This window comes from Podarcis vaucheri, assembly GCF_965113315.1.
Source record: "Podarcis vaucheri genome assembly, chromosome: 14".
In the NCBI taxonomy this organism is placed as follows: domain Eukaryota; kingdom Metazoa; phylum Chordata; class Lepidosauria; order Squamata; family Lacertidae; genus Podarcis; species Podarcis vaucheri.
Window position 1 is genome coordinate 18,617,333 of NC_138752.1, and position 27,117 is coordinate 18,644,449.

The 27,117-nt window shown below is 44.8% G+C and overlaps 1 protein-coding gene across 2 annotated transcripts; it reads left to right on the top strand.

The window, feature by feature from the left end:
- Positions 1 to 249: 249 nt before the first annotated feature.
- PLIN1 (perilipin 1) lies at positions 250 to 24,028 on the top strand. 2 transcript variants are annotated; one of them, XM_082198584.1, is made up of 9 exons: positions 263 to 450; positions 1,420 to 1,483; positions 3,989 to 4,193; positions 6,854 to 6,936; positions 9,389 to 9,641; positions 13,057 to 13,211; positions 16,657 to 16,800; positions 19,911 to 20,156; positions 21,861 to 24,028. In XM_082198584.1, exons 2-9 carry the CDS (start codon positions 1,439 to 1,441, stop codon positions 22,263 to 22,265), a joined length of 1,536 nt encoding a protein of 511 aa, XP_082054710.1. In that variant the 5' UTR covers positions 263 to 450; positions 1,420 to 1,438; the 3' UTR covers positions 22,266 to 24,028. The 2 variants fall into 2 exon arrangements, with proteins under 2 accessions (XP_082054711.1, XP_082054710.1); XM_082198585.1 differs by lacking the exon at positions 19,911 to 20,156 and having other exon boundaries at positions 250 to 450.
- The last annotated feature ends 3,089 nt before the right edge of the window (positions 24,029 to 27,117 follow it).

A 27,117-nucleotide genomic window follows, 5' to 3' on the forward strand; every position in this document is an offset into this window, starting at 1 on the left:
ACACATTAACTTGAGCACTTTTTAAGCAAGGAAGCCAGAGACAGAAAGATATCCCAGAAGAGGAACTGGCAGTGCATCCCCTGAAAGCACCTGAATTTTATTTTTTTTAAAAAAAAGGTTTAGGTGCTTTCTGAAGATCTGGAGACTCTGACCCAAGGGGATATAATTTGTCCCTTTGGATGTATGATTTGCCTCTTGCAGATTTGGCCATTTGAAGATCACAGTTGGGCAATGTTTCGGGCATCCGCCTGAGTTTTACAGAATCCGAGGAAGCTCTTTTGCCCAATTTCCACAGCAGCTTGGCAAGACCCTTGACCCTATTAGCTGGAAGGTGTGGCTTGCTTGCGTTACTGTCTGGGGCAAGACTTGTCTCTGTCAGAGTTGAGACAGCACTGCTGCATGTTCTCCACTTCTGGCACCTTGCTAAAGGCGGTTTGACTTGTGAAGCCGGTGAGTACCGTTCTAATTTAGTTATTGCAAAAAGACACCTATATAGAGGAGATGCTGGTATATGTGACTTCTGGAGACTCTTTCCTGGAGCAATGTAGATTAAGGCTGCAATCTTTTCAGGCTCCCCAGAGGCATTTGGTGGTCCACTATGAAAACCGGATACTGGACCATATGTGGCTGTGGTCTGATCCAGCAGAATTGTCTTACTTTCTTATGCTCAGATGCATCTTTTTATTTAGATATTCCACTAAAATTAAAAAAAGATGTTTGAGAACTCAGCCTGTCACAAATTCAGCACCGAGTGGTTAAAAAAAGAAAAGAAAGGTAAAATGTTGATTGTACCAAAATTCAGGAAGGAAGCAAAAATTGTGAGCAGGAATGGGTGAGAATTTTTTATTCGCTTTGCATTGCATTTCACTTACTGAAATAACATGCAAAACGAAACACAGCTTTCGTTCAGCGTTCTCACTGCTCTGTATTTTGCAGTGCAAGTAATGGGTGCAAAAAAATATATCTATTAAGATAGAATTAGAATGCATGTATTTTGTAATTGTTGTTATATACTGGAAATCAATAAAGCTATATTTATTTATTTTTAAAAAGAAAGAAAGAAACAAACCTGTCCCTCCCCAAGGGCTGCTTTTGATTCTATTAACAGGGAATAACTGCGACTTTAAATTTCTTAATGCATATGTAATGTGTACTTGAGAGCATGAGAAAAAAATAAACTGTGTTTCCCACATTGTTTGAGGGATAATTGCACGTTTATTGCATGTGTAATTATATGTAAAGATCCCCAAGACAGCTGATTTCCTCACTGAGTCCTGGCACCCAAAGCCGCTTTTCCTGTGTCAGGGTTGAAGTTCCAGGATTGTACAAGCTTAGACTCTTCTGAGGGCTTCCGAAGAAACCACACAGGAAGAATCTCTTGCCTTTGCGCTGCGGATTAATTTGTTCTTTGCACTTTAGTTTACAGGCTAATGCGAGGATGGCAGCCAAAAGCAAGCAGCTAATGCAGAACGGAACCCCTAAGGTAAGTGCGTGGGCAGAAATCAAGACGGAGAAACTTGTTCCCTAAAGAGAGAGGATTTATGACGGCTCAGTGCATTTTGAAACACAGGCTCCTTCAGAAGCAACCTTGAACTTTCCAAGTCTGCAGAATGATTGAAGCAGCTTGCACAAATGTTGCTGCCGGCCTGACAAAGCTCCAGTCACTTGTGGGACAATTGTTGTTCCTAAACTGCCCTCAGACGCAGGTGGCGCTGTGGGTTAAACCACAGAGCCTAGGACTTGCCGATCAGAAGGTCGGCGGTTTGAATCCCAGCGATGGGGTGAGCTCCCGTTGCTCGGTCCCTGCTCCTGCCAACCTAGCAGTTTGAAAGCATGTCAAAGTGCAAGTAGATAAATAGGTACCACTCCAGCGGGAAGGTATACAGCATTTCCGTGCGCTGCTCTGGTTCGCCAGAAGCAGCTTAGTCATGCTGGCCACATTACCTGGAAGCTGTACGCCGGCTCCCTCGGCCAATAAAGGGAGATGAGCACCGCAACCCCAGAGTCGGTCACGACTGGACCTAATGGTCCCTTTACCTTTTAAACTGAGGCATCTGATCAAGACCTGTATTTTAAAAAGAGCTTTAAAAATATATTTGTAAATGTTTGTATCTCTCATGCCAGGCAGAAACCAGCTGGCTAAGTGCTTTGGCAGATGTTCATCTTCCTAAACAGGGCCCCTCTGATCTATAGCTGTACTTCAGGGTTGTAAAAGGAAATTACAGGCTGGGAGCAAAAGGTCACACTGACCATACAAATTACAGAATGCAATCAAGCTGCAAAAAACACTAATTAAGAGTTGGTAAATAGTAAGTTTTATTGTTTAACAGAAGACTCGAGCCATATTTTCATAAGGTTAAAGGGCAAGAGCTAATAGGAACAGCAGCTGGCTAGGAAAAAGAGTTGTAAACTAAAAAGGCTGCTTTCGAAGCTGTTTTACTGAGTCCTTTTTACTTTGAAACTGTTCCTTTTCTTCTAAAAATCTATCTATGTTATGTATGAAATATATTGGCTTAAATGTAATTATGCAAAGGATCTAGAAAGTAAGAAATGTTAGACTCTTATGTTAGATTCTTATTTCATTGATGGTGTGTGAGAAGGTGAACCTAAGATCTCTGTTTAAGATAACATTTAATTAGCCATCTGTTTTGGAGTGAATAGGGCAATAGGGCAAAAGGTGATCTGGTAATTAAGGTGCCTGGTCGAGGCAAATGTAAGATATATGGCTACTTGTCTGCCATTTATGGATAGAAGGAAATATAGCTCTTTGTCTCCCATAAAAGGTAATAGGAAATGGGTGTATCTTTTATGATTGGTTCTAGCAAACAGCCAATAGGAATTTCAACCAGGCTGATTGGACAGAGGCAGCCAGAGGAGGAGCAAGGGGGCTGGGCTGAGGAAATATAAGTGCTGGCCGTCAGGGCTGGAGTGGGCAGAGCTTTGGTAACCATATACCACTGTGTCTCTCATTTATTTGTCTGACAAATAAATTACAATGGTGCCTCGCAAGACGAAAAGAATCCGTTCTGTGATTCTCTTCGTCTAGCGGTTTTTTCGTCTTGCGAAGCAAGCCCATTGACGGATTAGCGGATTATCGCTATTAGCGGCTTTTAGTGGCTTTTAGCGGCTTTTAGCGGCTTATCTGCTGATCGGATCAGCTGATAAGCGGCTTAGCGGCTTAGAAAAAGGGGGGAGGAAAAAAACCCAGCAGGAACTCGCAAGACATTGTCGTCTTGCGAAGCAAGCCCATAGGAGATTCGTTTTGCGAAGCACCTCCAAAACGGAAAACTCTTTCGTCTAGCGAGTTTTCTGTCTTGCGAGGCATTCTTCTTGCGGGGCACCACTGTATTATTTTAATTTCTCTATTGCTGCATTGAATATTTCATTCCAGCTAAGCGTTAACCACAAGCAGGGTGCTACAAAACTGCCCTCAACCTTCCACATTCATTCATTCATTCATTCATTCATTGTGTTTACCATATTGGCCCAAATATAAGCTGCACCCGAATATAAGCCACAAATTGGGGGAGGGGGAGAGAGAAAAAAGGAAAAATACCCAAATATAAGCCGCTTTATTCCTCGCTGCTCCTGGCTGCATACTTTGGGGGGGGGGGAGCCACGCTGTGTTGCCGGCGGCCTTTCCCCTTCCTTGCTCTCTCCTTTTCCGGCCTTGGGGGAAAGGATGGGGGACTACGCATGGGGCGGGCGACACTTTGCCGAGCTCCTGGCGCTGTTTGCCCAGCGCTCCTGGATGCATACCGCAAGGTCGCAAATATAGGCCACACTTTAACTTTTCACGGTTGGAATTTGGGGAGGAATGAGGCTTATATTCAGGCCAATACTGTATTTACTGCCTTTTCTCCAATGAACTCAAGGCAGTGTATATGACTGTTTCACAACACCCTGCGAGGTGGGCCAGGATGAGTGTGTGAGGAATTGAACCTGGAAGCCTTCCCAGTCTTAGTCCCTTACCTTCCTTCCCCAACAGGGAAATGACAATGCATTGCAGAGGGTCCTGCACCTACCGGTGGTCAATTCAGCATGCAGCAACCTCCATAAGGCATATTCCGTCACCAAAGAAGTTCATCCCCTGATGGCGTCCGTGTGTGGGGCTTACGAGCGAGGCCTCCAGAATGCCAGCTCCATAGCTGCATCGAGCGTGAAGCCTGTGGTGAAGAAGCTGGAACCTCAACGTAAGTCAAGAGTGGGGGATCTCTGGCCTGGGGGGCAAAATGACACTGAAACAGAGAATTGAAATGATATCTCGGATTCAAGGACACATTTCAGTGGACAGAGCAGGGCTGGAGACTATCATATTAATGAGAGCTGAAGGGGGTGTTTTAAGAAGCATCCCCCCCCCAGTATGTTCCACATACATCTCCCTCTTTTGCTCCAGAGCATAAGACAACAGCCAGTTGAAATGGGAGGGCCTCCTATTCTGGCAAAACATCGCGCAAATAGCTGTTTTGACAGGAGAAGAGGCTGCTTCAGGTCAATCGCCCTCCAGGCATCTCTGTCTGGTCCCCAGAACTCTCCCTCAGCCACACCCCCAGCTTTGCACCCTGACGCTTCTTGCCTGGCTGTAATTTGGCCTTGAACCTTTCTAACACCTCTTGCTTGGTTGGGTAGAGGATGGAGAGGCGTGTATGATTGGGTGTAGAAAGTAGCCCTACTGTACAAAGGTGAAATTTACATTCACATCACCCCCCATTTTTGCTTCCGGCCTTTTTCACCACCAGCATGTGGCCCTTGGAAGGTTACCCTGGAGGGAATTTGGCCCTCAGGCAGAAAAGTGTTCCCCAACCCTGATGTAAATACTGTATTGTTTGAGGGCTGGAATTGACACAAAGGAAACAAGTGCATTTGTTTAATTCCTGGCCTGAATTGGCCCCATACATTCTCAGGCAGATACTGGGACCACAAAATCCTGTGTGGGTTCACCTTTCCATGACAAGGCCAGGGAAAGGGAAATATGTTGCCATGACAGAAACCAACTGGAATGGCAGTTGAATCCAGTTTCCACAATGGTGAGGGAACAGCTTCCTCCACTGTAACTAAGGGCAGCAGGCCCACAAATTTTGCTGCCTGGATTAGCGCAACAGTGATACACATGTGTGCAGACAAGCATCTGCTCAAATCAAGGTGCATAAGTTTCAGCTAAGTTTCTTTTGGGGGAAAATGTCCTACAAGCACCTCTCCACATGTCTCACACTAAAACACAGACAAACAAACAAACACACACACAAATAATAAATGAAATAAACATTTCTCTCCTTTCAGGACTCCCAAAATCAGCAGCCCGAGGCATTCGCCTCTCTGTACCTAATGATAGGGCCGACTCTGTCGGCTCAGCTATAATTGAAATGCTTTTGGATGAAATGTGTCATGGAAGGTCAGGCAGCAGAACAGGAGGATTGTGCTTTTCACTTCCCTCTTTTCATTATAAAATTAGATCTTCCCCTGCCACCTTGCTTTGTACATGAACCAGGAAAACACATGATAAAACAAAGATGGCTTCTCTGCCACATGTTTCTTATATAGCTCCGAGGATGTGGAAGGAAGACCCTGGGAGTGAGGAATTGTGTGCAGGGTCCCCGTCCCACTACAACACACACACCTCCTTTGTGCTTTCAACTTTCACAAGCAAGTATTAGATATAGTAAGGGACGTGGGTGGCACTGTGGGTTAAACCACAGAGCCTAGGACTTGCTGATCAGAAGGTTGGCGGTTCGAATCCCCGCACCAGGGTGAGCTCCCGTTGTTCGGTCCCTGCTCCTGCCCACCTAGCAGTTCAAAAGCACGTAACAGTGCAAGTAGATAAATAGGTATCACTCCGGCGGGAAGGTAAACGGTGTTTCCGTGTGCTGCTCTGGTTTGCCAGAAGCAGCTTAGTCATGCTGGCCACATGACCTGGAAGCTGTACGCCAGCTCCCTCGGCCAATAAAGCGAGATGAGTGCCACAATCCCAGAGTCAGCCACGACTGGACCTAATGGTAAGGGTTGCCTTTGCCTTTATGAGATATACCAATTATACCCAGGCACCAGGGTCAAACCACCATGGTCGGCGGTTCGAATCCCCGCGGCGGGGTGCGCTCCCGCTGCTCGGTCCCAGCGCCTGCCAACCTAGCAGTTCGAAAGCACAATTAAGTGCAAGTAGATAAATAGGGACCGCTTACTAGCGGGAAGCTTCGTCACGCTGGCCACGTGACCCGGAAGTGTCTGCGGACAGCGCTGGCTCCCGGCCTCTAGAGTGAGATGAGCGCACAACCCTAGAGTCTGTCAAGACTGGCCCGTACGGGCAGGGGTACCTTTACCTTTACCTTTACCAGGGTCAAAGAAAATCCTCCTGTTCACAATATGCAACAGACCCTCCAAGTGTTCCTATTTTCCAGGGATGTCCCGGTTTCTGATTTGATCCCAGAATGTCCCACTTTTTCTTAGGATGTCCCTATTTTCATTGGAGAAATGTTGGAGGGTATGAAGTTATTCAACTCCCAAGCCATCTGAAGGCAATCCTGTATAGGGAAGGTGTTTTTAAATGCTAAATGTTTTATTACATTTTTATATATGCTGGAAGCTGCACAGAGTAGCTGGGGCAACCCAGTAAGATGTGTGGGGTGTAAACAGTAAAATTATCTTTATGGAATGGGACGTCCCTGTTTTCATTGGAGAAATGTTGGAGGGTATGATGCAGAGATGGAGAATTTGGATGCTGGGCTTGGAATTTGACTTGTTTAGAAATCGTTAAGTGTGTGTTGTGCATGGACTGATTGAATCAACCAATTTACAGCTTGCTCCTTCTGCCTGGCTCTGCCCTAGAACTGTGTTAGTTTCTGTATCCTCCTTGATTCAGTTGCAGCAGCCAACATCCTGACTTGTCGAGGTCTGGACCATTTGGAACAGAAGATTCCTGCCCTCAACCAGCCAGTGGAGAAAGTAAGTTATGAGACTGCTTTGCTGGATGAGGCCTAAAGTCTAGGTAAAAATGTAGAAAGCCAGCTCATTCAAATGTTGTTAAGATGCACCTCTTTGCCCAGCCTTTGACTTTTAAGATATTTTGTTATGCACGACCCACTTCTTCTTTTGCCAAATGGTTTTTATTCATTCTCCAAATTTTAACCAATCAATACCAAATTACATCAAATTTACTACATTCCCCCCCCCCCAAATATGATGATGTCAGCGGCTGCCTCAGGTCTCAGCTCACAAAAGACCAACGCCAAGCTCTTCTTATATACAAGGATGTTTATTGCAGTTCATTATTGGTTCCACAACCGAGGCGCGCAGCCCCTAGTCTCTAACGTCAGACATTTGAAGTCCCCTCTGAATCGGTCCCGCCTCTACACCAACTTAAGAGGCTTGTGCTAGACCACCTCTTCCTGTCTTTCCTTTTCCGCAGGGTCTTCCTGCCCCCCTGGGTTCCTTCCCTCCTGCTCTCTCCTGAAGCGGATTCCTCAGATGCCTGTTCCCCCCTCCTTCGTGCTTTGGGGCTGGGCTCCTCCTCCGGGCTTTCTCCATTTCCGCGCGCCTCCACATTTGAACTTGGCGCGCGCTCGCTACCCCTGACCTTCCTTTTGACACTTACACTACTCCCTGTACTACTCTCCGCCTCTTCCGGCAGGACGTTCTCCCCCGATCTCCTTCCCCTGTCTCTTTCCTGCTCCGCTCCGTGTGTCACACTGGGAACCCCCCTCTCTTCCCTTCGTTCCTGCTGGGAAGCCGGCCCCGATCTCCCACTCCCGCTCGGGGTTTCCCTGCTGCTTCCCTGCTCCTGGCAGGTCCCCCCTGTGACCCCCCTTGTCCTGACTAGGGGCGCCCCCTCCTGAGAATCCTCCGATTCACTTGAGAGACTCATGGAAGATCTCAAGTCATTGTCATCCTCTTCCTCACTGTCCTGGGATTCTTCCTCGTCGCTCTCCGTCTCCTCCCTCACCTGTGCCTCTGTCTCTGAACCCCTGACAGATGACCTCCCATTCTTCTTCCTAGATGTGTCCCTACTGCCCCCTATTTACTGCTTTTTCCAGTTTTATTTGTTTGTTTATACTTTTCAAGTATAAACTTGTTTTATACATTTCACTAACTTTACAATCATTTTGACATTTCAAAACTTGACTTCCCCCTCTTTCTGCAGTTCCTTAAATTTGTTTTTAATACCTTCTGCATATCCAAATTACCGTACTTTTTGCTCCGTAAGACTCACTTTTTTCCTCTTAAAAACTAAGAGGAAATGTCTGTGCATCTTATGGAGTGAATGTGGGGCCCCTGGAGCAAAATTGCTGGAGTGCGGCATGCTCCTGAGCTGCTCTTTGGGGCTGGCGGGGGAAACCCAGACTTCCCCCTCCAGCCCCGGGAGCAGCAGGCAGGCTGTGTTCAGATGCCCCATGCTCCTGAGCAGCTCTGGGGCAGCCTGCGAAGCCAGAACAGCTACAGGGAGCGCTGTGCAGTGCTCCCTCTAGCTGTTCTAGCTTCTGCCTAGCTTCATCCCGCTGCCCTGCGGAGGCTTTGCGTGGCTATCCCTGGCTTTTGCGGGCGGTGCGTCTTATGGTCCGATGCGTCTAATAGAGTGAAAAATACGGTGACTTGATTTACTCTTTTGTTCATCTTCTTTAAATATATACTCTTATAAAACTGCAGGTTATTACAATAATCCTGCCAATTTTTTATCAGTTTATAATTTAAATATTCAATAAACAATTTCCATTCTTTTGTATAAAAAAAAATTGTTATCTTGGTTTCTTCTTATTCTGGTAAGTTTTGCCATTTTTGCATATTCCATAAGTTTTTGTATCCATTCTTCCTTTGCTGGGACTTCTGCTTCTTTCCATCTGGGGACAAGTAACATTCTTGCCACTGTAATTGCGTACATGAATAAGTTTCTATACATTTTAGGTAGTTCTGTCCCTATAATTTCCTATTTACTGCTTTATATTCCAATTCACATTTCAACCCTTATATCTAATCTTGAACTTCACATCTTCCAATTTAATTCTTTCTCCTTCTCCCTCAGCTGTCTAGTTTTCAATTCCTGCCTGTATACTTAGCAATATCTGATACAGCAAAAGCAAAAACAAATGTGGTCTCCCAGTTCCTTGCCTCTCCCCCTTAAATCCTTACTTGTTGTTTCTGTACTAATTCTTTCTTTGTTTTCATCTTGCATGTGTGTAGATCTGGGACGCACTTCTTCGGTTGAATCTATTCTGTTGTGTTTTGGCCATTATAAGAGTTCTGTGTTTTACCTTTATAACTGTAATAGTTTTATTTGATTTCATAACAGTATACATTATGTTGTTATAACCTGCCCTGAAACGTTATAGTGACAGACAGGTAAGCACCCTTAAAAAAAAAGTAAAACAACAATCTTCTTCTCTGTTATCTCCTTCTGCTTTAGGTTACATCTGATCTAAAGGACTCCATTGTAACTTACATGCAAAGTGCTATGTGCTCAGTTATGCACACCTTGGACCGAGTCATGGGACTGGGTGTCAAAAGCTGCAAGCAGCCCAAGGGTAGCTTGAGGGACGCAGCAGAGTATGCCAGGACCAGTCGAGTGAGCCAGCTGGCTGAAGCTGGAGTAGACGCGGCCATTGGCAAACTGGAGAAGCTGGTGGACTTCTTCTTACCAAAAACTGAGCACGAGTCAGGTTAGTTAGTACAGGGACAGACTTTGGTAATCTTTCATAATACGGCGCCCTGTGCCAAGCCAAAATTTGAGATCTTCTCAATTAGAGATCTTCTCAGACTTGCAACTTGCAATGCCCTGTGTGGGGAAACTGTCTGCACCACTCTAAATCCAGCACTGCTTAGTACCATTACAGTGGTACCTATGGTTACGAATTTAATTCGTTCCGGAGGTCCGTTCTTAACCTGAAACCGTTCTTAATCTGAGGTACCACTTTAGCTAATGGGGACTCCCGCTGCCGCCGCACGATTTCTGTTCCCATCCTGAGGTAAAGTTCTCAACCCGAGGTACTACTTCCAGGTTAGCAGAGTCTGTAACCTGAGGTGTTTGTAACCTGAGGTACCACTGTACCTGATTTTGTGGGTGGGTCATAGGGTTGCCCTATTTTGAAGAGCAAAAAAGAGGATGCATTTGCCAACTTCTACTTTGAACTATGGATCGCTAGGATGATTCTCATTTTACATGCCCCTGAAAAAGACGACGTGTCCTAGAAAAAAGAGGACATATGGCAACCCTAGCTGATGTTAGGTCGCAGAAATGCCAAAAGAGAACAAAGCAGCCCTGGTGTTGCAAAAATGGAGGTGGTGAATTTGTGGTGGATTATCCACAGATCTTCCCCAATGTTAAAGGTAAAGGGACCCCTGACCATAAGGTCCAGTTGTGGCCGACTCTGGGGTTGCGGCGCTCATCTCACTTTACTGGCCGAGGGAGCCAGCGTACAGCTTCCGGGTCATGTGGCCAGCATGACTAAGCCGCTTCTGGCGAACCAGAGCAGCGCACGGAAACGCCGTTTACCTTCCCACTGGAGCGGTACCTACTTATCTACTTGAACTTTGACGTGCTTTCGAACTGCTAGGTTGGCAGGAGCAGGGACCGAGCAATGGGAGCTCACCCCGTCGCGGGGATTCGAACCGCTGACCTTCTGATCAGCAAGTCCTAGGTTCCGTGGTTTAACCCACAGCACCACCTGCGTCCCCATTGTTGCCAATCCCTAAGTAGAAACAAAGAAAGCTGCTTTCTACTGTTTAGAAAGTCCACCTAGCTTGCAACGACTTTCACTAGGGGTTCAGGCAGGGCTGTCTCCCAGGCCTACCTGTAGATGTCAGGAACTGAACCGGAGACTTTCTGCATGCAAAGCAGATGCTCTTATCACTGGGCTACAGCCCTTTCCTACTTCGTATCGCATATGGGAATTCAGTAATTTCCACAAGGTGGCACTGGAGATGCTTCTGCTTCCAGTACTCGGAGTACTTCATGGAACTATTTGGATTCAAACCACAGTTTATTATTTCTTTTTAACAGAAACTCATACTGCAAATTGCTTAACATGTCCCATCTGAAATTAATAAAAAGAACTGAGGTAAAATGGCCATTCAGACAGAGTATTATTAGCTGAAATTACATGCACCATTTTTTCTGCTTAGCAGCAAGTCATTAGGTCATTAGGTAAAGGTAAAGGGTTAAACCCTTAAACTACCGTATTTTTGGCACCATAACACTCACTTTTTTCCTCCTAGAAAGTAAGGGGAAATGTCTGTGCGTGTTATGGAGGGAATGCCTATGGGTGGCATGCCTACGGATTTTCCTCCTCTAAAAACTATGTGCGTGTTATGGTCTGGTGCGTGTTATAGAGCGAAAAATGCGGTAATTAAAAACTAGGAGTTGTGTCCAATATTATCACTTGGATGATGTAAAGGTCTTTGATTCTAGTGGAACCTCCTATCAGCAGAATGGGGAAGGCAGGCAATGTTTGCATATTCACTCTCCCCTCTGCACCCCCACTTCACCCCCCCCCCCTTTCCTCCAACCTGCTCCAGAGATGGGGAGTCAGGGCATCATGGGAGTTGGCATAGGGCTGTAGAGGGGAGGGTGAATCTGGAAAAATAGCCGCCCTCCCTGTTCCACTGATGGGAACCTCCACAGAAACAATGGAACCTTTCTTCCAGTACAAGGACATCATTGGTTTCAAGACAATCCCTTATAACTGGACACCAAAAAAGACATTCATGATTAACCAGCAGCATATTATCTAAATTATTTTTAACATGAGTTGTTTTTAATACTGTGGGTGACGGTAAGGATGCGGGATAAATTTGATTCCATTCACATTTAATGATGAACCTACCTAATTCACACTTTCTGAAACAATACTATGGTCTCTGCCACAACAAAGACACTTTTGACAACATCTACAACAGACTTTTTGCAGGAAGGTAGGCGACTGGGAAACACACTAAAAAAAGAAGTGTGAGATAAACAATTTGTTGATGGAAAGATGTAGAACTTCCAAGCAAACAAATAAAGCTGGATGCTCAGTAAAGGATGGACATATTCTAACCTCTATGGAACTTTGTGCAAAAAACAGATTGTCCAAAGGAAGCCAGAGGGAATGAGAGTGTATGCCCTATGCCAGTTTTTATGTGAACTGCCCTAAAAAGCTGGGGGAATTAATGAATGGGCAAGATTATGCAGATGTCATTCACTGATCAGTTCATTAAAACTAGTCTGATGGATTGGTTAACTATGCAACCTTGTGCATGTCTAGCTAGAAGTCAATTCTTTCAAGTTCAATAGGACTTATTCCCAAGAAAGCGTGTGTAGGATTGCAGCCTAAAATTTCTTTAACCTTACTTTAAAACTATCACCTTTGACAGCTATTGTGGAAGTGTAAGGTGTAGCTTATACTAACACCAAACTGTCTTGCCATTCTATTTAATTTTTGAGAAAGCAGGCCTCAGTCTGCTACTTGAAAGAAAATTGAAGCAGAAAGAGGAGAGATTATCTTACTTATATTTATAAAGATGGAACTAAAAAGAGAATGTGGGTTTTTTAGTCATCAGCTGCCTATAACCTGGCCTGTTTATTAGCAGGTAAAGGTAAAGGACCCCTGGATGGTTAAGTCCAGTCAAAGGTGACTATGGGGTTGTGGCGCTCATCTCGCTTTCAGGCCGAGGGAGCTGGTGTTTGTCCACAGACAGCTTTCTGGATCATGTGGTCAGCAGGACTAAACCACTTCTGGCACAACGGGACACCATGACCGAAGCCAGAGCACACGGAAACGCCGTTTACCTTCCTGCTGCAGCAGTACCTATTTATCTACTTGCACTGGTGTGCTTTTGAACTGCTAGTTTGGCCGGAGCTGAGACAGAGCATCGGGAGCTCACCCCGTCTTGGGGTTTCGAACTGCCAACTTTCTGATCGGGAAGCCCAAGAGGCTCAGTGGTTTGGACCACAGCGCCACCTGGGTTCCTGTTTATTAGTAGGGATGCTCTGATGTCTTAGAAAGTGCTGAGGCATTTAATCTCTTTGTCTAATATCGCTGGTCTTGCTCCTTGATTGCATGTATATTCTCATCTCCCCACATTTTTCTTCTCTAGTACACAAGCCTCCGGGGAGGTGTGAGTTGAGCACCTTTGGGAGGATAAGATCTTTAGCTGTTACTGCTTTCCACCGTGCATACAAAAAGACCACCCAAAACATCCAGCACGTAAGAGACAAAGGGCAGGATTTGGCAACGTGGATCCCAGGTCTGGTAAGTGTCTCTGCCTGGAATTCCCTTGGCTAAAATGAGCGTGGCTGTTGTACCAAGTGCTGGATTAGCACGTAAAAGTTTAATTTAGGGCTTAGCATGTAATAGTTTAATTTAGGGCTTAACTACACATTCATTTTCTATTTTAAGCATCACTCATAATAACTTTCCCCATGGCTCCCACTGTTCTAGGACCGTTTGAATTCCCTGCCCAAAATTAAATGAGCCATCGTTAGGACACAGTCGTAAAAATCATAACGCCTTTGTTTCTTTAGACCATATTTCCTTCTTGATTCTTAATGCTGTCACTGTTCTCATGAGGACTGGAAAAATAAAAATAAAGTAAACAAACAGAAATGCCATGAAGCTCATCTGGTGCATGTCAAGCGTGTAACTTTAAGAAAGAATCAAAACACTCAGAACTACTTCTTCTTCTTCTTCTTCTTCTTCTTCTTCTTCTTCCTCTTCCTCTTCCTCTTCCTCTTCCTCTTAATTTACTGCTCCTCATCCTAGTATCACAGGATGGTTTACAATATAAGAATACAATAATATGCAACATAATAACAAACAAACAAAATAACCCATCCACACACAGTTCAAAAGACCATAGTTTGGTCCTTGGTCTCTTTTGGAGATGCTTTCTGGCAAGAGTGACATCAGGAGATTCTGAGGGCCTGATAGAGAGGCCTGGGGACCCTGGACCTTAGGTTCTCCACCCTTGCTCTAACCATTGCACTACGCTATTGGCCTGCATAGAGAAATAATTTGACCTACATTCCTACGTCAGCCAATTCCTAACTCTGTTTCTAATTTATTTTTAGGATTATATCATAGTTTCCTGTGTTTCCTTTTAGTGTGGGGTTCTGATCTCTAGTAAAGACTTTATCTCTGGACACTAGGTTCACAAATGAAGATGAAAAGGCTGGTTTATTTTTAACTGGCTCTGTATTGATTCATGACTTTGATTAACATCCTTCCTAAAGCCATGAACTCTCCCTCGTGGAGTCATGGGAGCATGGGTTTTGAACAGGAGGAGGAAGACACACAAATTATCCCCCTTGGTACCTCCTTTCCAACATCCTGTTGAGCTTGTGCCTGGGAACCATCACATAGCTACTTCCCCTCCCAAGACCTTCTTTCCCCTCACTCCCCATGTATATCTTCCAAGGATTGGGTCCTCCTGGTTCCAGTCCCAATATAGAGAGATGTCTTGGGTGCTCAAGATTAAGTAGAACATGAGGTGGTTCCCTTGAGCTAGGATTTGCATGTGCAGCTTCTGGAGGAAGCTACCAAGCACTCTTAAGAGTGTTTTCACTCTTGAATGCTCATGTGGTGTAGTAGTTTAGGGTGTTGGACTAGGACTGCAGAGAGGGAAACCTGGGTTCAAATTGCCCCTCTGCCACACTCAGTTGATGGGCTTAGGCAGTGGTTTTGTTCCCCCCCCCCAAAAAAAAATATGTTTAGGGGTTCTCTCATTTTGACTCAAGAAAACCACCATTTTATAGTTCAAATCTGGGGAAATAAATACATCAAATGGACAAAAGTACAAAGAACATGTGTTACCTCATATTACACAGCTGCCAGCTCACAGTAACTTCCACATTGGCATGAGGTTGTGTGCACTAACATCTTCCTGATTCCTCTGCTTGCTGTTGATGTCCGTCGCCAGATGTCGTCCTTTCAAAAACCATGAATTTACATACACTTGAAGGCTCAAAGGAGGGCCTACCAGTTTTATAAACATTAAGTTGGCTACAGGGTTTAAATGCAACGAAGCTCTTGTTGGAGTCAGTATTAAATACATCTGAGAGAAGCCATGTTCACACTCACTTGTTGAAATTGGGATGTTCTTGATGATGTTTAAAAGAGGCATAAGAGATGATAGAATCTTCTTTTCTGAAGAGTACTCTCAAAAACCCTTGAGGATTTATCTATCAAGAAGTCCAACTCTGTCGCACGAGTTCATTGTTTCTGTTTTGCCAAAGGTTAAAGGCGGATTATCTGGCCAAGTTTTACAATCCAACATGGGGTAGCAATGGAACGGACGATTCACTGTGCTAGAGAAGAAACTAAAAATTTTAACAACTTTAGTTTTTTCTCCCGTTAGATTCACAACATGTTTAGGGGTATGCGTATCCCTGCGTACCCTCCAGGGGGGAAAACCACTGGACTTAGGTCATTTGCTATCTCTTAGCCTAATCTACTTTATAAAGTTGATGAGAAGATAAAGTAGAGCGGCCACATGACCTACTTTACAGAGGAGAATCCGCTGGGTTCTCAACCCAAGCTGGGTTAAAAGATAAAGAACTCTAAGAAGGGAGAGCAGGAGGGATCTTGAAGTTCACAAAAACATCGGTCACCTGGGCACAAGTTTTCCCCATTAAGGTGAGGTGTATTGTATTCCTACTTAAGATACAGTACTTAACCACCAACCTTTGTACCTGGTGACCTTTTCCTGTAGCATGAGTCATACTGGGAGGTGGGGAAGAACTCCTTTTAGCTGCCCTGGTGGGGTAGCGAAATGCTTAAAAGTGAATAATGCGTAGCAAATTATTTTATTTATGGAAAGTGTTCATTATGAGTACATAAAAGCTTTCAAATATAAAAATAACTCTTTGTATTCAATTTATACATTTCTGACACCAACCATTTACAGACAGTTAAAACACAGAGAGACACCTGAGCTTGATGATGGGGTTCTAGGTGCTTGAATGAGGTGTGTTTGCCAGCCAGGGATAGCTCAGTTGGTAGAGCATGAGATTCTAAGTCTCAGGGTCAGGGGTTTGAGTCCCACATTGGACAACTTTCCTTCATTGCAGAGGGTTGGATTAGATGATCCTTGTGGTCCCTTCCAACTCTACAATTCTATGATTCTATGATTTCTACACTTACACCAATACATAGAAATCACTGCCATTGGAACAGGGGAGGGAGGCAGGGGGGGGCTTCCAGTGTGGGAAAAGCCATACTTCCAGTGGAGAAGAGAGGGAAGGGTCCAGCCAAGCGAGGAAAGGGCTCAAGGATGCTGCTGAGAGCCCCAGCGCCTCACCTCGCCATGCTGGCTAGGAGGGATGCACGCCCCGTCCGTCACCCAGCTTGCACAGAGGGGTGAAACGCAAGGAGGGGAGGAGGAGGCTTGGGGTGTCGAAGTTCTTATGTTGGGGGAGAATCCAGAAGGGGCTACTCCCAAATTCTGCAAGTGACGAAGACGGACATGAATTTTGTAGATCTGCACTGTAAATAGTTTTGCACCATAAAACCTGTAAAAGACAGGTCGGAGTCCTGCCTGGTTACTCACGAGCAACCACCATGAGCATCTGAAATTTATACTTTGATGTGCCCAAATTGACAAAACAATCATTTCTCACCCATGTCCAATTAATTTTAATCCACATGCCTTCTTTGGGCCTGGAAACGCATGGACTCTTCACCACCTTCTTCTGTGCAGGTTGTCTTGGCCCGACAGAGCTCAAAGAAGGTCCTGAAGATCATCACTGGTGTTCAGAGCGCAGAAACCGGCTGGCTAAGCAAGAAGGTTCAGAAGGTGCCAAAGAAAGAGGAGGAAACCAAGAAAGATGACACTGGGAAAAAGGTACAACTTTTGAAATCATTATTCTTGGACTATGTGTGTGGTGCGTGTGTGGAACATAAATCAATGACAGAAACCATCCTTTGCAAGCAGAGGGTCCCAGGTTCAATCCTTGCCATGTCCAGGTAGGCCTATAGGAAACCGCATAGAAAAATGCGTTTAAGATAAATTTGCACTAAAATACTAATGAGTTTTCATGGGGATTATTTTTAAGCACAAAATGCTGCAGATATGTGGTGGATTGAATTTAATTTTGGGAAAACGAGAAACTTGGAGAACTGAAATGAACAGATCCTTCCACCCTTATGTAGAATAATTACTCCCCACCAAGACTTTCAGCTTGCTAAAAAGAAAACCTCAGGAACAAAGAGTAGTTTTTAGTTTTATACAAAAGAGGAGCAGCTTTCCAAATCTTTCAAACTCCCATGTTCACAGAGAAAACTTAAAATGTGGAGATATATGATATCCACCAGAGTTCTGTTCTGCACTGGAGAAGCAGAGTTAGCTTTTTAGGAGATTAGCTTTGGCATGTAAAGAAATGGTGTTAACCTGTCTAATCCAGCTGTTTTGGGTTTGAGGTAGCCAGGCATTTTGCTTTTTTCCTCCACTGGGTGCAACTGGGGGAGTCAAACCAGAGGCCAAATTTCCACAGGAAATTCATCCTCTATCCAAACAGCCAGGGGAAGGAAACGGAGGGAGCTCTTTCCCAAGGGGACATGGCATTAAAAAGTCAAGCATGGGGTCTTTGATTATATCAAAGACCCTGGAAATTCTGATGTTATTACTATTATGACCTCTGTTCAGTGGTGGGGACTTTCAGGAAAACTTTAAATTTACAATTTTTCCATTGTCCTAAATTGATGGAGTTCTGATTTGACATGTTTACCCAGAGAAAATTGAATGTGCTACTGTGTATTGGGAGCAGAAGGGTTGGGATGTGGGAGAAATGTGAATTTATTTTTGTTAGCATTTTAATGAAAGACTACCTAATTCACCCTTCTGCAAACCCAGTGTGTGAGCTGACACACAGTTAAGCTTTTAAATTTGTACTGCTCCGAATTCTGCAATTCAGTTTGCCAACCAACCAATATGTACAAAAACGCACATATTGAGCGGAAACATGTGTAAAAATGCATAGGTTAGTGGAAACAGCATACAAGAATGCATCGGAGCAGGAAAAAATGCTTGAAAAAAATGTGCATATTACTCAAAACAGAATTAAGAAATGTGCGGTTCGAATCCCCACGACGGGGTGAGCTCCCGTTGTTTGGTCCCTGCTCCTGCCAACCTAGCAGTTCGAAAGCACCTCAAAGTGCAAGTAGATAAATAGGTACCACTCCAGCGGGGAGGTAAACAGCATTTCCGTGCGCTGCTCTGGTTCGCCAGAAGTGACTTGGTCATGCTGGCCACATGACCCAGAAGCTGTATGCTGGCTCCCTCGGCCAATAAAGCGAGATGAGCGCCGCAACCCCAGAGTTGGCCACGACTGGACCTAATAGTCAGGGGTCCCTTTACTTTTTTATGTTAAGAGAAATTTGCACTAAAATGCTGGAGCATTTTCAAATTACTGCAGAAACGTGGTAATATTGGGAAAAGTGAAACTGAGAGAAATTGAAATTGTCAGATTCTGTGGGAGAGAAGCCATCATTTCCCCTAAAGCCTGTGAGATCACACCAGCCAGGGCAAAAGGTTGGCGAGGGGGATAATTTTCTTTGTTGCACACCCTGACCTGGTTCAGTTTAAAACCTCATTGATACTACAGTGGTACCTCAGGTTACATATGCTTCAGGTTACATACACTTCAGGTTACAGACTCCACTGACCCAGAAATAGTACCTCGGGTTAAGAACTTTGCTTCAGGATGAGAACAGAAATCGTGCACCGGCGGTGCAACAGCAGCAGGAGGCCCCTTTAGCTAAAGTGGTGCTTCAGGTTAAGAACAGTTTCAGGTTAAGAATGGACCTCTGGAACGAATTAAGTACTTAACCCGAGGTACCACTGTACCTGGGTCCCGTTGACACTAGTTTTTCATCCTTCTTGGGGTTACGTCAGGGGTACAGTAGAATTTGGGATCAATCAGATCCAAGATGTTCTCAGATTTACACATGGCCCACCCTGCTTCTCGTCCTATTGCTCCACAACCTAGACCTAATGATGCTTAGCACCCTTAACAAACTACAGTTCCCAGGATTCTATGGGGAACTGGTTACCTGGAAACTACAACTAATCCAGAACGCAGTAGCTAGACTCGTGACTGGGAGTGGTCGCCGAGACCACATAACACCAGTCCTGAAAGAGCAACTTTGGCTCCCAGTGTGTTTCCGAGCACAATTCAAAATGTTGGTGCTGACCTTTAAAGCCCTAAACAGCCTCAGTATACCTGAAGGAGCCCTAAAGCCCTAAACGGCCTCAGTATACCTGAACGAGCGTCTCCACCCCCATAATTCAGCCCGGATACTGAGGTACAGCGCCGAGGGCCTTCTGGCGGTTCCATCACTGCGAGAAGTGAGATTACAGGGAACCAGGCAGAGGGCCTTCTCAGTAGTGGCGCCTGCCCTGTGGGACGCCCTCCCACCAGATGTCAAGGAAATAAACAACTATCTGACTTTTAGAAGACATCTGAAGGCAGCCCTGTTTAGGGAAGTTTTTAATGTTTGATGTTTTATCGTGTTTTTAATATTTTGTTTGGAGCCGCCCAGAGTGGTTGGGGAGGCCCGGCCAGATGGGTGGGGTATAAATATATTATTAATATTACTATTAGTAGTACAGTGGTACCTCGGGTTAAGAACTTAATTCATTCTGGAGGTCCGTTCTTAACCTGAAACTGTTCTTAACCTGAGGTACCACTTTAGCTAATGGTGCCTCCTGCCGCCGCCGTGTCATCTTGAAGCACAGTTCTTAACCTGAGGTACTATTTCTGGGTTAGCAGAGTCTGTAACCTGAAGAGTCTGTAACCTGAAGCATCTGTAACCCAAGGTACCACTGTAGTAGTAGTAGTATTTAAAGTGATTTGAAACCACTTCCAATGAATGGTGCAGATGTGGTCACGGGTACTCATATGGGAAAGTCATACTTGCTCAACCAAGATCCTTAGCTTTATTTTCTCCTTCTAGACAGCAAAGCAAGTTGAGGCACAGAGCTTGGTGGGCAGTGTGTCTCAGAACCTGCAGACGTCGTGCTTCTCCATCGCCTCAAGGGTGAAGGATGCCCCTGTTACTGTCTGGAATGCAGCTGGGCAGCTTCTGCAGGTCTCTCCACAGAGGGCCATGTCTGAGGCAGGGGACAAAGTGGACCTGTTGAAAGAGACCTTTCATAATATCACAAGCAACCTGCTGGGAACATTCTCCTCCTATGTACCTGTGAGTCACATCTCCCTCCTGTGGGATAAGAGGTGGAGTGGTGGGCATATTTGGAGTTCGGATCTGCATAATTGGAGTGGGCTGTGTTGCAGCTTGAATCTTTGTGAACCATTTGCCTATGCACAAACTAGCTTGTCATTTAGAATGGGGAGGGGGAATCCGATTCATTTCACATTTCAAGGTGGACCTACCTCTAACTGGTATTTTTCCAAAACAATGTGTGAACCAAAACACAACTATCATTTGAAGTTTGCAACCCTCCGAATGTTGCAATGTAGCTCTACAGCCAGGTAATGGGTACAAAAATGCAGATAAATGCATCTCTAGCATACAGCAATGACGTATATTATACGTACAAAAACGTATCAGGGGAAATTACTTTGCCAAAATGTATATACTAGGCAAAATTGCGTACAAAAAATTGTCTTTGGGGAGACATTTGTGCGAAAATGCTGATGAATTTTCATGAGGACTTCTGTTTGTTAAAAAAATGCAGACTGATGTAGTAACATGGAGAACTGAATTGAAAGAATGAGAAACTGAAATTGACATAGTCACCATTCTCTATCCATCTCTCTCACAAACACACACAGAAACAGATTTGCTGGTTGCCTTAGGTCTTTTCCCTATGTGTCCAGGCCACATGGGAGCAGCTTTCCTGTGATTCTACCCTATGTGGATGTAAATACCACAACCACCTGGATGTAGCTCATTGAATGGGTCTTCCCACGCTGCTGACACACCCCCACACACACACCTTTGGGCCAGGGACATACTGGGTAGAAAGGCACTGCTTATGCAGGTGCAATGGTCATGTGCATACAGCACAATGCCAAAGGTTGAAGACTGTAGGATGTGGCCTATATCTGTGCGGGCTGCTGCCTTTGCAGAGATCTCTAAAGCAGTGGTGTAGAACCTGTAGCCCTACAGATCTTGTTGTACTTCAGCTCCCATCAGCCTCAGCCAGCATGGCCAGTGGTCAAGGATGATAGGAGCTGTAGTCCACCAAAATCTGGAGGGCCACACGTCCTCACTCCTGCTCAGAGGCCACACCTGTTGTTGGCATCAGTAGCGTGCCCCAGTATCGTAAGTGTTGGGAAACTGTGTACGTGCAGCTACTCACACAGAGTCAATTAAGATTTGGCAGACAGCCAGAAGGCAATCTGAAGGAGTAAGTCTGCCTGGTGATAACAGAGACATGGAGACAACTGCCTGGTTGGTCAAGCTCTCTCAAGGGAGTGATCATTAATGGCCTACTAACTGGGAGTTCAGTGTTCAGAGGTTTAGAGTTCTGTTTGTCAGTGTAGGAGTTGTGAGTAGTGTATGAGAGAGGTAGCAAAAGATCTGTGTTCTGTTCTTGTAAATAGTCCACTGTATATAATAAACACCTAACTACAAGTTCCTGGTTCCTGCTTCATCTATCCTGTCTGCAGACAAGTTGCCAATTGCTTCCGTGGATTCTGCATGTACTCTGCTAGGTCTGGCTAAGGTCCTGCAACTAGTCAGAAAAGTGGTGAAACACCAATAGGTTTTGCCAATAGTAAGAATGTTTGTGCAAAGTTCTGTCTTAAGTGCTTGAACCCATCCTGCAGAAACCAATCTCCAAAGGTTGAGTTGGGAGGAATTTCCTGAAAAATTATAGGATCTGGGTTTACCCATCCAAAATTCACACCTCTCTCTCTTTCTCTCCCATCCCTGGTTTAGCTTCCAAAGATCTCGGTGAAACAAGAGGAGACTGCAAGCGTGCCTGTGGCTAATTCTGAGTCAAGTCAAGACCAGGAAGGTACCCAGCCTGTGAGCACAGATGCTGAAGAGGAGAAGAGGGGGCTCGCGTATCAGCTTCTAGGAATTCGGCGGTCTAGCCGAGGTCACCATCCCCTCTCCTTCCTCAATCTGGATGAGCCCCTTCCTCCTCAGCCAGCCCCCTCCCAACACCTGAGCCCAGCCTTTGAAGCTGAGTATGCAGGATCCCGCAGATCTGCCTTCTCCCCTTACAAGGATTGGGCTGGCAGCAGGAGAATGAGCGAAGGGCTGTGCCGCCCCAGTTCGCAGGTTGTGTACACCAGGGCTCATACAAGCCTCCATAGCACCACCTTCAAGAAAGACTAAGCCAATAAAAGGTCCAAACCCTCTGCTTAATAACTTGTTCAGTCTCTTGAGTCTACTGCCCCTGCTGGCTTTGCAAGCTGTATAACATTAGAATATATCAGGTAGAGCCCGACCTCCTCAAAAAGAACATTGTGGGGTGAGGAACTGACTCAACCCCTAGGAGTGTGTGATCAGGATAAGGACCACAGTACGTGAGGCTAGTAACCCATTTCCCCACACCAGAGAAAAAATATTCTCCTCCAAACCTTCTATTCCTCAGCCAGTGATGAAGAGAAATAGCTTTGACAGTTTTTATCAGGGCCACAACCTGAGGAGTTATGTGTTATCACTCCACACTGTGTCACAGTCCTAATCTTGTATTTAAAACAAACAAACAAAACAAACCTCCAGACATGTTAAATCAGGAATGGGGAATCTGTGACCCTCTGGTAGGGATGGGTGACTCTGTCAATTTCGTTTCTCTCGGGGGATTTTTAGTTCCGTATTAGTTTTAAATTTTTCTTTTTTTAAAAAAAAAAACCTTGTGAAAATTAATTGGCATTTCAGGGCCAATTTCTCTTAACAAATGCATGATTTTTGCCTAATATGCACATTTCTGCCAAGGAATTTCCCCAAATATAATGCATTTTTGTAAGCTAATTTCACTAACATATGCATTTCTAGGCACACTTTACCCAAGCACATGCATTTTTTGAACACTCTAATTGGCTGGAGAACGACACAGCAAAGTTTGCAGATGTGCAAATCTCAAGGGACGGCTTAGTTTTGGCTCACGTGTTGTTTAGGAAAGTGTGACTAAGGCATGTTAATCTTTAAATGCGAACTGAATTTAATTTCTCCCCATTCTTACCCTCTTGAGTTTTGTTGGACACCAAGTTCCATCAGCCCCAGCTAGCACAGTCAGTGGTCATGAATGATGAACATTGGAGGGCCACACATTCCTCAGCCCTGCCAAACGCATTGACATGCTTAACATAACGCCTTGTTTGACCTTAAGAACCATAGCTAAAGACAACCTTCCTTACTCAGTTGGGCTACTTACATTCCCAGTTGGGGCTTTAAACGAATGGCAAATCAGTGATTTCCTCCTAGCTGACAGAAACATAGAACTATAGAATTGTAGGCTTGGAAGGGACCACAAAGGTCATTTAGTCCAATCCCTTACAATGCAGGGATATTTTCCCAATGTGGGGCGCGAAGCTACAACCCTGAGATTAAGAGCCTCATTCTCTACGAAACTGAGCTATCCCTGGCCAGCAAACATGCCTCCTTCGAGCATCTAAAACCCCACTATCAAGCTCACATGTGTCTGTGTGTTTTTAGTGTCTATGAATTGTTAGTGTCAGAAATGTATAATATGAACAGTTATTTTATATTTGGAAGCTTTTATCTACTTTCCATAAATAAAATAATTTGCTACACGTTATTCCCTTTTAAGCATTTCACTACCCCATCAGAGTGGCTAAAAGGAAGGAGAGAGAGAGAAAGAGAGAGAGAGAGAGAGAGAGAGAGAGAGAGTTTTCTGTTTTACAATTTAAAGTACTCATTTTTACATCCTTAAAATATCCATGACTTCCCTTCTTCTTCCATGGTTCATTTTACAATCCCTGCATATTTTACAGAAACTATACCATTCAGCATTCCATTATTACATCCATCATAACTTATTTACACTGTTGAATTTATTTTAATGCTGCCAGCGTTTTCAGCTGTACACAGTTATTTCCCATGTATTCAATAAACATTTTCCAGTCTTCTCTAAATGCGTGTTCTTCTTGTTCTCTTATTCTGTTCCACTGTCAAGCATCTCTTTCAGTCAGAAAGTTCTTCCTGGTGTTTAGTCAAAACATCCTTTCTTGTCACTTGGTCCTACGCTCTGGAGCAGTGGCATAGGAAGAGAGGTGTGGGCAGCCCTGGGTGTCATCACTGAGGGGGGTGACAAAAAATAACTCCCGCACCCACCGCACAGCCCTTCCTACGCCACAGCAGGAGCACTCTCCCCTTGAGTGATTTCCAGAAGCATTGTTGCTTCCAACTTTACAGGCAGAGCACAGCCTTTACGGCTAGCAGCCTTCGACAGCCCTCTCCTCTCCATCTTCCTCACCTGCTCTCTTTGGCACAGTAAATCTCCACAGAACCCGGAGAGTCCCCGTGCAGCCAGCTGGGAAGAGAGCGAGGCTCCCCCTGGAGGTCAAGAGGGGCGGCGGGGATATTCTTGCCAGGTTTCAGCTGCCTGGAAGGTTTCAAAGGCTTGGTCAGGTTGAAATGGGCTGAGGCTGCTTGGGACAGGTTTCCACGAGGGCTGCTTTTCTGGTATTGTCGAGGGCGGTGTGGGTGTGAGTTAATACTCCCCCCCCCATTTTTTAATTGATTTTCACAAAATTATAAACAAACAGACAAACAAACAAACATACCGTATTTTTTGCACCATAACACTCACTTTTTTCCTCCTAGGAAGTAAGGGGAAATGTCTGTGCATGTTATGGAGCGAATGCCTGCGGGTGGTGGTGGGGATCTGCTGCAGTCGTGAGCAGAGGATCCATGGTTCCCCTTCCTTCCCTCCTCCGTGGTTACAAAGCATGGATCCACATGGATCCTCAGGATTTTTGCATTGGGCTACTCCAAACTCACTGTCAGATCACATGTCTGTGGCCACAGCATGAACCACAAAAATCATATATCCACTATTTCATTTAGAATATTTTTTTCTTGCTTTCCTCCTTTAAAAACTATGTGCGTGTTATGGTCTGGTGCGTGTTATAGAGCAAAAAATACGGTAAATCATAACCTTATTAAAATTGCACTTATTAACATTGTTAAATGACTTCCTAGCTTCCCCTTGGTTGAATTTCAATGCATATCCTTTTAACGGTTTTCCACATCAGAGTTCTTATAAACTTAACTTAATCATTTAACATCCTTATATCTTTTCATTTCAAAATTAAACATATTAAACGTCACTTAACTTGTTTAAATTCCTAAGCCAGTCTGATACCTGCAAGCATTTCCAATTAGTTTAACTTAACAAATTTAACTAAATAATCGTTAAATTTTGTCCATTCTTCCTGATACTCCTCCTCCTTCTGCTCACGGACTCTACCGGTTAGGTTGGCTAGCTCCGAAAAATCCATCATCTTTGAGTGAGTTCATACTTTTTGCTGGGTCTGGGTTGCTCTGGGTTTTATGACTGCATGGTGGAAGCCGCCTTTGGAAGCTCGTTGCCCTAAAAAGCAGCTTTTGAATCTCTGCAGAAAGCCGTAAACCCACCATCCAGCCTCATTTCTTCCCTTCTCCATAAGCAGGCTGCATTCCTCTCGCCACCATCAGCATACGTCCAGCCACAGTCCAGCCACTGGCTCCTATGGTAGGGAGCAAGAGCAATGGGAGGAGGGCTCAGGGAACTGAGGGGAAAGAGTCTGGAGATCCACACAGGTGAGCATGAAGGCAGAGGCATAGCTAGGTGAGGCGGGGGGAGGGTACTGAGAGTCACACCACGGGGCCTGCAGTGTGCCTGAGCCACGCGTCTCTCCTGAGGGGGAGGCGGGCAGACTGCCTGCAAGCTCCACGCTGCTTTTTCGAGCAGTGTGGGGCTTGCGTCTGCCCACTGCCTCAGCTGCCCTACAGCTTGTTGATCTCAACAGGGTGAGGGAAAGGGAACATTCCTGGAGCCAGGTGACAAGGGGCAGGGCAGCTGTCATACAGCCCAGAAAATGGGCAGCGAACAAGATGTTTATTTGTTTACAGTGGTACCTCGGGTTACATACGCTTCAGGTTACAGACTCCGCTAACCCAGAAATAGTGCTTCAGGTTAAGAACTTTGTTTGCAACAGGAGGCCCCATTAGCTAAAGTGGTGCTTCAGTTTAAGGACAGTTTCAGGTTAAGAACGGACCTCCGGAACGAATTAAGTACTTAACCTGAGGTACCACTGTAATACATGCTATTTGTTTGTATTTGTACGTCAAGTCAAAGCTACAAAATAGCGAAATTAAGTAAAAAAATTCATTCATAAGAAATTCCCATCACGAAAAAATGGTTTTAAGTGCTTATGCTCACAATGTTAAGTAAATAAACCAGAAAATAACACTTGCAATTGTAAGTATCTTATTTTTCCTTCTTTTAATAATTTCAGTGGGGGGGGGACAAGAAATTTTCCTCACCGGGTACCACCTGACCTTGCTATGACACTGCCAGAGAGGAGTGGCTGATGGAGATGATGGACTATGGTGAAATGGCAGAATTGACTGGGAAAATCATAGACCAAGAAGAGAAGAAATTCAAGAAAGAATGGGAAGACATTATAATGTATTTAAGAGAACACTGTAAACAACTAAAAACTTTGGCAGGATTAGAATAATACTTGTAAGGTACAAAATACAATGGAAAAATTGTTAGCAATATGAATAACAAGATAGAGAAAATAGGATAAGCTGAAGGAAAAGAGGATTGACAATGGAAACCAAGGAAGGGCAGTGGGGATTCTGAGAATCCTAAATGTGATGGTGAATGATGTGTTTAAACTGAAATTTGTTATGTAAAATTTAATGAAAATATTTATAAAAGAGAACTGTACTTAAGCAACATCTGGGAGGCCACAGGTTCCTGTTGTAGACTTTCTGCACCAAGCCAACAAGTCCTTCTCCAGCTTTATGAATCCTTGCCAGCTGGAATTTCTCTTTAACTGTTATCCTGCCACTCCCCTACATGCACACACTTGCTGTAATGAGCAGAAATGCAGAGATGCCACACAACAGGCAGGATACAGGGTTGATGTGTGGGAGATGCTGTGGCCTCTGCCTTTGGGAATGTCAAGGTAAATATAGTGCATGTCTCTGGGCTGTACTCTGGCAACCC